Source organism: Panthera leo, chromosome A3 (genome assembly GCF_018350215.1).
Source record: "Panthera leo isolate Ple1 chromosome A3, P.leo_Ple1_pat1.1, whole genome shotgun sequence".
In the NCBI taxonomy this organism is placed as follows: domain Eukaryota; kingdom Metazoa; phylum Chordata; class Mammalia; order Carnivora; family Felidae; genus Panthera; species Panthera leo.
The window spans coordinates 88,631,273-88,643,657 of record NC_056681.1 but is presented as its reverse complement, the minus strand read 5'-3'; the positions used below and the strand labels follow the sequence as shown (position 1 = coordinate 88,643,657).

General features: G+C 39.0%; 1 protein-coding gene across 16 annotated transcripts in view; it reads left to right on the top strand.

Annotated features, from left to right (window-relative positions):
- The window catches only part of EXOC6B (exocyst complex component 6B), a 612,462-nt gene that overhangs the window by 463,001 nt on the left and 137,076 nt on the right, over positions 1-12,385 (top strand). The window contains exons 22-24 of one of the 16 annotated variants that reach the window (XR_006200773.1): positions 1,723-1,854; positions 2,897-2,998; positions 7,418-7,921. The exons of 11 other annotated variants lie outside the window; for them this stretch is intronic. Coding sequence is in view for 3 of the 5 variants with exons in the window: in XM_042932671.1 (XP_042788605.1) it covers positions 289-321 (33 nt within the window). In the remaining 2 variants the exon portion in view is untranslated. Of the gene's footprint in view, positions 1-288; positions 484-1,722; positions 2,233-2,896; positions 6,715-7,417; positions 7,922-12,385 lie in introns of those variants that run through there. 4 more of the 16 variants (XR_006200772.1, XM_042932673.1, XM_042932672.1 and 1 more) reach the window with 4 other exon arrangements.

The following is a 12,385-nucleotide window of genomic DNA, read 5'->3' as shown; positions in this document are numbered from 1 at the left end:
AATCGCTATCAAAATCCAACTTCGGGTTAATGTTAGATCTTGGCAAGGACAACTTAAAGGGCCCACTTATTAGCTATCCTGAAGTGGCATATGCACTCCAAGTACTAGTAGCTGCCAGCCTTTAATGTTCCATCATTGGGAATTACCATACAAGGTCCATAGCAGATTCTCAGTAGTGACTGGATTCTCTACCAGTACTCTGGTTTGTGTTTTTCTTCTTTTGTTAAGCATTCAGTAGATAATACTAATGTATATTAGAATTTGAACTTCCGTTGATTTTCATTTCAGCTTATTTTGTCAAACTCTGAGTGCCTACCGTGAACAGAGCACAACCCCGGTGCTGTGGGAATACAGAAGTGAATATCATACAGTCTCTGACCTCCAGGAGCAAAGAAGTGATCAGCAAATACTTAATTTTAATATAAGTCAGTCTGTAGTGAGCATTACGTTGGAAGGATGAAGCTATTACATATGTTTCAATTATTTCGTTGTGTTTTGCTGCATAACAAAGCACCCAAAATGCCTTGTCTTAAAAGAAGAATCATTTATTTAACTCAGGTTTCTACAGATTAGCAATTAGGATAGGTTCTGGGGGCTCACTCACACCTTGAGGTCAGGTACTAGATTCACTAGGAACTGCCTGGTCTAGGGCGTCTTAGCTAGACTGACTCTTCTCTGCTCCGTGTGGTCTCTCATCCACCAGCAGCCTAACCCAGGCGTAATCACGTGGCGTATTGGTAGGTTTCAAGAGAGCGAGGGGAAATATGCAAACCCCTTAAGGTCTACACTTGGAACTGGCAAGCCATCGTTCCCACCACATCTTATGGGCTAGAGCTGGTCACAGGGCCAGCCCAAAATCAAAGAGCGGGGAAATCAACTTCAGTTTATCCTCCGGTTGGGATATAAGACCTTTATACAAACTATGCATCTATAATTGCAGAAAGAGGCCATGGAGTGGAGAGGTCTTCGGGAGCCTAAGTAGTTATAAAAAACTGCATTAAAATCGTGGAAAGTTCAACTGATAGAAACCAGGCATTGGTGAGGGAGGAAAGTGTTTTAAGCATAGAGAATAGCCAGTTTTAAGTTTTGTTTAAAAACATATATGGAGTTGTTTTAACTAGGATCTAGACTATCTTTCCTTTTTTTTAAGTCTTAGACTAATCTTTTTAAAACCCCATTTCTTACTTTCTCTTCTTCGTTTCTTACTTTTACTATTCAGCTTCCTCATGGACCTGTTTTTTTGTTTGTTTGTTTGGTTTTGTTTATGCCTTCTCCTTCTCAGCAAACACTGCTTATTGTAGGCTACCCTGAAACATTTCACATTTCTGTTACATTCACTGTGAGGGAATCGTAACTTCCCTAGATAATTAATTATTTATATTACTCATTTAATTTCTGGCTGTTCACCGTACATATTTGACCAACAGGAAAAGGTTTGAGTGGATTCTTTTCTTTAGTAGCATCACATTATTTTCTGTTCCTTGGCCCCAACTGTTGCTTACTTCCGATATACTAAGTTTTTATAGAGCTGAATGAACTAGGTTGTGACATTGCATCAGATCTCCTGAATGGAGCTTGTTGGCAACGACTCTCAAACAGCAAAGCCATCCCAAGATATCTGCGGCTTTTTTTAGATGGAGCTGGTGACATTCCCTCTAGGCCAGTTATTCCCCAATTTCTAAACCTTCTGACTAAAGTAAACACGGTGCATTTCCATTGCAGGCACTTAACTTGCCTTAACAACAACTCTAGGACCTAAGAGAAATAGTTGTATATTTCTTTGGAGACGTTGAAAGAATTCTGATGTTCGTGTTAGAGGCGTAAAAGTGAAATCAGGACCGTCCGCTCCGTCAGGTATGAAACCTGGGAACAGCTCAGAAACTAACTATGCAGAACTGCCCTTCCTGTTTCCCAGCCTGTCTTCATTCTGTTCAGTAAAGTTTTGGTTTTTGAATCAAATTGCCTACTTTTCTACTTTTTTCTGCCCCCAAGTCTAATAAACAACCACTCCCACTAAGAGGAACATCCCCCCTTTGCTCTACTGATCTAGGCTCAAGTGGAAAAATCTTAACTTTGCTTAATAACCACTTACGTGTTAGCCTCAGTAGAATACCAATTGATAGAAAAACTGAATTTGTCTGATACCGCACATAACAAGATGATATATAGTCAATAGAATTTCTTTTTTTAATGTTTCTCCCTAGCCAGTCTAAACAACCCCTAACTTTTAGGAAACTACAGAGGAGGGCTGCATCAGGGTAAGGCAGGCCCACATCTTAAAAAGGCCTCAGGTGGCAATCTTCTACATTTCATCACAACGGTTAAGCCCTATTTAACAGGAAGAAAGTCATTTCCCACATGTACTTCTTAATACTGGTTTTTAACTTGCTGGGATGTAACCTGGAGGTTTTGGTGGGGGGCGGGGGATGGCCTATAGTTTTCCTAAATGTTTACTGAGCAGTTGCCAAGGAGTCATGGTGGAGAAAATGAGAGGTGTGGGGAGAGTTGGTAGGGGGATGTTTTTGTGAAAGGATGTTCTAGGTGGAGGAAAATAGAGTGGTATGTAAATCCTCAGATCCTCTGGTAGTGAAGTATATGGGCCAGTAACGCTGGAGGTAGAACTACTCTCCCAAGTGCTCACCTGAAATATTCTGTTGACCTTCAGATTGTGTATGATCTTGAATAAATAGTGGCCTGTAAAACTGGGAGTCATCTGCACCAGGGTTCAGAAATCAAAGAGCTTGATAACTCATGGAATTGGAAGATGCCATTACTATGATTAATGTGGATGGAGGGGTCAGAAGGAATGGTTTAAGCCATTAAGCACATTATCTTAGAAAAGATCATCTGCACTACTGGTGTGGTAGCATGTATATGTGGTTAAATGTCATTTCAGAAATGAAATCCAGAGTCATCCTATCCCAAAGGCATTGGTGGTTGGAAGAAGATAAAGTAATAATATCAGACTGTCTGCACAAATCTCTTTGCTGAGACAGAGGTACTAAAAGTTCCTACAGACCCTAGTCCATGTTTTAACATAGATAAAGCAAGCAAACTTTATAGACCTCCCTAAATCAGAAGTATTCATTCATTCATTGGACACTGTCCCTAGCACTATTACAGTGACTCTACTGGTATAGTTGGGAATAAAAACTGCATCCAAGGGGTTGCCAGTTGGTCTTGATTTTGATGTTTTTTTATATTGATGCTGTATCGGTCAGTTTTAGGGACAGCCGCAGAGCTTTCTGCAAATCCCCAGGGCCAGCCCAAGTCTATTGTACACCGATACACAGGCTTTCAGAAAAGAACCTGTAGCTGTGATTTGGCAGCCCGGCATACATAAGATGGCCATCTTGAAACGCTTCAGAGGGTGGTCCTTTGGTTTTTGAAAGTAGGGTTTTCTGGTTGTTTTGACAAAATTGTTGTGCCCATGTTATTTTGACAGGCACCAGGGCGATACCTTTAACCTCAAAGGAATCTCTGACTGCAAACGATTCCCGTTCCCGAGCTGGGGAAAGCTTATGCCTTTGGTCTGGTTCTGTAAAAAACAGAGATAGGAACGTTTCTGAGAATAGACTCCACCCAGCTAGACTTATGACCTCATGTAAGCCAAGGCTAGATCAGCACACACAGGATGGGGCACAGGTAGATAAGGTCTTCAGCCACCGAGATAGATGCTGCTGCTGCCACTGAAAATCAGGTATCTTTCCTTATGTAACTGGGCTGCCATGGAAAATTTATAGAAGGAATTGCCAGTAATATGTAACACATTCTGGGATTTACCCAATGTCCTTGGTTGATTGGAGGAAAGTCTATTCTAGAACTGCTGAAACTTTGTCTCACTTCATACTAACCTCTCAACTAGGGAAGGAGATGCACTCAGAAATTCTGTCTCAGGGTTTTTTGTTTGTATGTTTGTTTGTTTGTTTTGATTTAACATAGAATCCATTTTTTTTTCCAGACCAGGATCTCATGAAATAATATCTGAGCAGGTGCAACTCTTTGGTATAGAAAATCATGTAAGATGTTATTTAAATGCTAGGGAAAAAAAAAAAAACAGACATTTTAACGGTCCAAATGACATCATAGCATGTGGGGATGGCCATTTTCTATTCATTTTAGCAATTCAGAAGTCTAATTTCTTAAAGTCTCATGGAGTTGTTTCAAGAGGTTGGGAATCAGAGAAAAGGGAGCATGTATTAGTAGTGGATGCCAGCCACATTGAGATCATGATAGTTTATAAGAGGTAGATTCCTCATTGATTTTTCACAGTGGAGAATAGTTGGGGTCCATGAAAGGAAGGTGAAAGGTCTGATGAACACCGCTTTGTATTTTTCAGGGGCTTTGCTTTTCCTCAGAGAGGAAGCTTAGCCATTTAGCACGAATGTAGGTGGGAGACACTCGGTTCTTTGCCCATTTGTACTTGGTAAAGTGGTAGCTTCTGAGCCTCTTTGAAGTCCCTCCCTCTTATAGACAGTTTGTTTGTCTGGAAATGCTGACTCGTGAATGACAGGTGCTGTGGGCCCTGTCAGGGTCCTTAAGCTGTATTAATAGCAGTTATGTGGAAAGAAGTTATGTGGAAGGAACTTTAGCTAGCTAGGAGCAGTTGTGGATAATCTTTTGGGTAGTAGGAGACAAAACACCAGACGTTGGATGTGTTTTCCCATGAACAATACATTGCGTTTGGCCTTTGACTCATGGATTGCCCCAACCCCAGGTTAACATTATCCATTGTTGCCATCAACCCATATTGGCACAGTCTCGGGTTAGATAGGAAGTCTAATCTAAAGCTCGCTCAACAGAGTTGTCTAGCACTTCCTACTTGGCAAAGCTGGGCCACTTAGGGGTTCCACCAGAGCATACAACAGCCTTTCCAGTGTATGCTAGGCATACTTTCTCCAGAAGTGTGCGTCTAGTCTGCAACTATCTTCTACCCCTTTGCTCCAATAGCATGATGGCCGCTTTTAAAGTGGGCGCCGTGCCAGTGTCACTCTGGATAGCTTTATAGCCAAGTCTGTCAGTTCAGAGGCTAGAGTTTTGTTCCATTTCAAGCTCTTGTGGGAGGAGCTAATAAGCATAGCGTAGTGAAAGCCACCTGGTAGTTTCTCCCTTTGCTCACGGACAGCGTTGGTGATCCTCTGACCGAGGTAACCTGTGAGGCATGCTGCCTGGGCTAGCGTGAAGTTCTGCACCGCTGTCTGCATCTCCCAACACGCCAAGCCTCAGGAACTTGGGAGGCTTCTCCCATATCTCAACACACAGGCTGAATATGCAAACCCACACACGTGGAATTTGTGGATTTTCTGAGATAATCACATCTTCGGGAGAAAGGTCAAGTGAGTCATTACCAATGAATTTCCCTGGAAGTAGCAGTGGTATCAAAGTCTGTCGCAGGAGTACTGGCAGCATTAAATAAAACCTGATGGATTCTGAACACACATCTCATCTTCATTAACTGCACTGCCTTAGTGTCCTACTAGAGAACACTTACGAGCCTGGAAAGGGCAAAGAGCCAGGCCTCAATCTAAGTAACTACTGCATCTATTGACAGCCGCTGGAGGGCAGCAGAGAGTGACAACAAAGGTCCAGATTTAGGGAATTGAGGCATATTTCAATTTGCCAAGGAAGAAGCCCCCTTAACTGTAAGAGAACTCACTACCTAGGAGCCACAGTTGCAAGCCTGGGCTCCTGGAGAACAAGGACCAAAAAGAGCATCTACAACCCTGATCTGAAAATTAAAACCTTCCTTCTAGGCAGGTTCCTAGGAATGCATAAAGAAATGAGATAAGACTGACTGGGAAAGGGCAACCAGACAACATCAGTAAAGTAGGAGACCAAAAGGATAGTCTAAAATGTTAAGTCTCAAGGGGGAAGCAAAGATGGAATAGGAACCAAATGAAAGAAAGCTACAGTGGAAGGCAATCCAGACTGAGCAAGTCGCAGAGGCAAAGACAGAGTCAGGAAAGACTGACTCCCTGAGATAGGTATACCTAGGAAGGAGCCTTGTGTAGGGCACATATCATGAGGCAGGGAGCTGCAAAGGGACCAATTTCAGACACAACTAAACAGCCAGATCTGTGAGATTCTCATTTTTAAAGTAGCTCCTTCTTGATTAACCAGGATCATTTCTTTCTTAGTCTTTCTTGATTTCAAGAGCAAAATGACTCATTGAGAATATGGCCAGAGAGAAGGATGATATGACTAAGGGATTCTTATGCGTGAAATGAAGTTGAACTTGGTCATGAAGCCCTTCTGGTAGCACTGGTGTGAAAGGACAGTTCACTTTCCTTGATTAGCTTCTGGTGTTCCCTTCTCACATTTTATTCTATAACATTTGCTAAGAATATCCAGTGGAAAGGAAAAACTGGCTCTGGCAAACTAGTTACATAGGCAAGATCCTAGTCAATCCGGGGACTTAAGATCTGTTCCCAGTAGGTTAGCAGAGAGCTGGTTAATCTCTTCTAAATGCTGAACACTTAGCAATTTTCCAAATCCTGTAAGTGTGGAGAGACAAAACTCTCGGTTGGCCTCTTAAACTTCTGGTGTCTCCCTTCTATGTCTCAACCCCTTAAACATTGGGAAAAGTAGGACTCTCCCATATCCACAAATTCCAGGAACCCTGTATTGGGCATTAGGACAGCGTGAAGTTTGGAATTGGACAGACCTGGGTTATTAGCTGTGACATATGGCAAATTATTTGACCTAAGATGTAGTTTCCCGCTATCTTTGATTATATGCTTACTAAATAGTAAGTAACATGATTATGTTATCTTATTTAATGCTTACTCCAGCATTTTAAGCCTTATAAATTATTATAAAGTCTTCTTTTTTTATAGCCCGGGGTCTGTTTTCAGTACGTTAGTTCATAAATATAATGAATGACTAAATAAATTATAATATACCTAAGTATCACTCATCAATAAAAAGGAACTATTTGATAATCCAATTCTAAAATTTATATAACATTCTAGAAAATGCAAACTAATCTATAGGGACAGAGAGTAGATCAGTGCTTGGGAACAAGGGGACAGGACTGATGAGAAAGAAAGACAAGGGAGCTTCTTGGGATGATAGAAATGTTCTTGGTGGTGGTGGTAGTTACATAGATGTATATATTTATCAAAACCCATGGAACTGCATGCTTAAAATAGGTTTGTTTTTATTGTATATAAATTATATCTTAATAAAATTGATTTTAAAAAGTAAGTCTAAAAAAATGTAAAATAACATTGTATCTATAAAATTCTAGAATTTATATTCTTATTTTCATTCAGTGTAGTATTTTGAGCTTCCTCCATGGTATTGAATGTATCAGTAGCTCATTTTTTAATTGATGAGTGAGATTTCTCTATATGGATTTATAATAATTTAGTTAGTCATTCACCTGTTGTATTTATTAATATTTTGTTGTTTCTAGTCTTGGAATACTATGAACACGGCTGCTATGAGCATTCATGTACAAGTGCTTATGTGGATAAATGTTTTTATTTCTCTTGGGTAGTACATGCAGTGGAATTGCTGAGTCCGTGGTAAGTGTATGTTTAACTTTATTTTTAAAAATGTCAGACTCTTCCAAAGTGATTGTGCCATATTCCACACCTACCAGCAGTGACCGAGAGCTCAGGTGTTTACATATTCTTCAACGCTTGGTGTGACGGTCTTTTGTCTGTTGGTTTATTGAGGCATAATTTACGTATAGTAAAATTAATCCTTCTTAGATATACAGCTCTGTAAATTTTTACAAACTTATGCAATTATATAACCGCCACAAAAACCAAGAATATTTCCATCCTCAGAAAATTCTTTACGCCTCTGCAATGAGTCTCCTCTTCCAATTCCCAGCTCCTGGCAATGACTGCCCTGATCTCTGACACTATAGTTTTGTCTTATAAATGGAATCATACTTTTAATTTTGGCCTCTCACACTTAGCATAATGCTTTTGAGATTCATCCATATTGTTGCATTTATTAGTAGTCCATTCATTTTTATTGCAGAATGGTATTCCATTTTAGGGATTGTTTACTCATTCATCAGTTGATGAATATTTGAATTGTTCCCAGTTGGAGCTTTCATGAATAAAGCCATTTGTGTAAAGGTTTTTGTGTGGACATATGTTTTTATTTTTCTAGAGTAAATACTTAGGAGCGAGATAATTGGTTCATAGAGAAAGTATATGTTTAACTTACAAGAAGCTATCAAGCTCTTTTCCAAAGTGCCTTTACCATTTTCCGTTTCCATCAGGAATATATGAGAGTTGCAGTTGCTCTTTACCCTGACTAGTATTTGATATTGTCGATTTTTTTTATTTGCACCATCCTATTAGGTATGTAGTAGGATCTTGGGGTGGTTTTAATGCATATTCCCATAGTGGCTATTGATGTTGAATTTCATTTTGTATACTTATTTGGCATCCATCTCTCTCCTTTTGTGAAGTGTTTGTTTGAGTCTTTTGTCCAGTTTTTAAAATAATTCTTATTATTGGGGTGCCTGGATGGCTCAGTCAGTGGAGCGTCCAACTTCGGCTCAGGTCATGATCTCATGGTTCGTGAATTTGGGCCCCGCATCAGGCTCTGTGCTGACGGCTCAGAGCCTGGAGCCTGCTTCCGATTCTGTGTCTCCCCTGTCTCTGCTCCTCCCCCACATGCACTCTGTCTCTCTCTGCCTCTCAAAAATAAAGAAAACTAATTAAAAAAAATTTTTTTAATTCTTATTATTGAGCTGTAAAAGAATTTTCTATATTCTGGTTAATGGTCCATTATCAGTTATGTGTTTGGCAGCTTTTTTCTCCCAGTCTGGCTTTTTGTTTTCTTAACAGTATCTTCTGAAAAGTTTGCATTTTTTATTTTAATAATACATAGTTAATAATGATATCATTTTTTTTTCATTGCTTATAGTCTATGTGTCCTATCTTAAGAAATGTTTACTTAACCCAAAGTTACAAAGATATCTCCTATGTTTTCTCCAAAGATTATAGTGTTAAGTTTTACATTTAGGTCTCTGATGATAATATTTTGAATTAATTTTTCAGTATAATATAAGATATGGTTATGTTTTGAATTTTTATGTAGAACCTATGGTTGTTCCAGCCCTGCTCATTCCAAAAGACTATGCTTTCACTGGTGATTTGCCCTGACACATTTAATAAAAAGTCAATTGACCATGTATGTATTGTGCTATTTCTGGACTTTATGTTCTGTGCCATTGATCTGTGTCTGTCCTTTTACTGTGTCATGATCTTACTTTTCTATTAATCTTGAAATCAGATAGTATGTTATGAACTCCATCTTTTTTTTCAAAATTCTTCTGTTTATCCTAAGTCCTTTATGTAGATATTTTAGAATCGACTTGTCAATTCCTACAAAAAGCTTGCTGGAATTTTGACTAGGATTTTGCTGGATTCTTAGATCAGTTTGAGAATGGACATTCTGGCACTATTGAATCTTCTAATCCACATATATAGTCAATCTCTCCATTTACTCATGTCTTTGGTTTCTCTCATAGGTGCTTTGTATTTTTCAGCGAACTTTGCGTGTGTTTTGTAAGATTTATCTCAAAGTATTTCATGTTCATTGTAAATGGTGTTGTTCTTTTAATGCCAGTTTTTAATTGTTCATTGCTAGTGTATTGAAACAATTGGGATTGGGATTTGTATGTTGACCTTGAATTTCAAACTTGTTAAACTCACTTATTAGATCTAGTGGTATTTTATACATTTGGGGGCATTCTCTAGGTAGACATTTATGACATCTTTGAATACAGTTTTACTTCTCCCTGTCCAAACTAGATGCCTTTTATTTCTTGCCTGATTGCACTGGGACCCCCACCACAATGTCAAATAGAAGTACTGAGAACAGATATCCTTGCCTTGTTCCTGATCTTACTGGGGAAGTATTCAGTTTTCACCATTAAATATAATGATAAGTGTAAGTTTTTAATGTCCTTCATCAGTTGAGCAAGTGTCTTTGAATTCTTAATCTGTTTAGAGTCTTTCTTATGAAGGGGTCATCAGTTTTATATTCTATCATTAGCCATTATTATTTTTGAACTTAGAAGTTATGTCTAATGTTTTGTTTTTACACTGAAGTCGTAAGATATATACTCATACTTTGAGGATTTTTTTTTATCTGAATTACTTCTAAAAGTAATTTATTTATACAAGAGTTATAAAAACATTTGTATGGCTTTTCAGTGTATTGCTGGTTCCTACAACAAAGGGTTATACCAACTTACAGAACCCTAGCAGTGTGTTCGTGCACTAGTTTGACATTAGCCTCACCAACAGTGAGTCTATAAAATGTAAATTTTAAGTGTTTTGGTTAACTTAATAGGTACTAGAGGGTACCTTATTCTTTTCTTCCACACTGTTTTCTTTTTTTGTACACATGAAAAATACTGAGTGGCTCATGAACTTCAGTGAGGGTATGACTTTACCAGCGTCCAATTTTCAGTTCTCACTGCCATGTCCTGTGGTATGTTTTTTGCAATCCAATTTGATGTATCCATCATTTAAATTTAGCTTATTACAATCTAATAAGAAAGGTGAGACTGATACTTCTAAAAAGTTAACTATCCGGAAGAAGCAGCATATGATTTAAGTGCCAAATTCAATAGCATGTAAGCATGCTATTGCATGACTTCGGAGGAGGGAGGTATGGCTGTGCCATTAGAGGTGATGATTCTTGCCTTTTCGGTTATTGTTGTTATAATAAGTCAGTAGGAGCTGATTTTCTTTCTTTTGTTTGGGGTATTTATTTTTTCTAAAAGCATTCTATGACAAAACATTTGAGATTTGCTATGCATGGTGTCTGTGAAAATTGTGGTCATCTGGAGAAATTTAATCCCATGCTAAGAATAAAAAGTATTCAAATTATTATTTCATCTCAGTGTTAACTACAGAAAAAAGAGCAAATTAGCCTTCTATTGGCTGGCAAAGTAAAGGTATAACTTCTCTATTTTCTGGACAGTGCTAAAAAATACACTCTAGAGACTTAATCTGTAGAATGAGATGTTCATCTAAGCCAAACATCAATCATAGAGAGGCCTCCCAAATTCTCCCCAGAGCTCTATGCTTTGGGCCTGGTCGAGGTGAGCAGCAGGTTTTCTATGCAATGGTATGACCTCTTTATGAGCTACTACTTGTATAGTCTGTGCTATTCAGTGATGTCAGATCACAGGAGACTTGGAGAGACTGTGAGGACAAAGTGGTTCTCGGAAGCTACTGGTACACCAAGACTATATTAAAAAGAGCTACCTCAGACCATAGTAAGTTGATGATGTCATTAAAAGTGAATACGTGTTATGATATGTATATTATGTATACATAATATGTATACGTAATATGGGATATGTAATTATTGACTTCAGGGCATATACTGCTTATCATTTGTCACCACAGCATTTGTGCATGTGGTGCAGTGTGGTGGTGGTCATGCCGGTGTGTGTGTCTGTGTGTGTGTATTTGTCCATGCGTGCTTGTCTGCTCTAAATCCAAGTATGGTTAGAGTTCCATATGATGCTGTTAATTTTACCTTCCCTTCTCACGTCTGATAGAACTCATTAAAAGAGAGAAGGTGGTTTTCCATGTGATTTCTCTGGGATACCAACGTCCCATATCTATCTTTCTATCTTTGTGGAGAAGCACTGCCCCCTTGATGAAGTGATAGTGAAAGGAGACAGTTAATTTCATTGGTGGGAGGTAGTGATAGGTTTGGGGGAAGCAGCACAGGAGTGGATATGTTCATGGTTCTTTCTGTTAAGTATGAAACTCTATTTTATTCTTCCTCCGTCTCTTGCTCTGTTTTATGTCTCTGCCATGGAGGATCTTTTATTTCTTTTCTTCGTTCTGCCACCTGCTATTTCTTTAAAACACAATTATGATCCTGTCATTTGCCTGCTTACAAAGCCTGAAAGCTCCCTGTTGCCTGAAGAACAAAGGACAGACCCTTAGCAAAGCAATTCTGATGCCTGCTTGTCTTTCTGGTCTCCTTTTCCTGTCACTCTTCCCCATGTGGAAACTCTTCCCCAGTTTCCACACCTCCCTGGTTCCAAAACTGGGTAAGCTTTAGGCCCCTTCTGCCTATCATACAGTGTGCTCTCTTGGTAGAGTGACAAACTCCTTCCCTTCCCTCACAGCTTGGCTCAAATGTCATCTCCTTTATAAATTCTTCCCAACCTCCTCAGACAGATTTAATTGTTCCCCCTTTGGGTCTCTGACATTTTGTATGTCCCTTCATTACTAATTCTCTTATAATTACTTGTTTAATCATCTCCCTTCTCCATTAGATTCTGTGTTCACCAAGGGCAGGAACCCTGTTTTATTTATCCTTGATTTCCCCCTCCCCCAGGGGGTAACATAGTCCTATTACATATAATGCTTTCGTAACT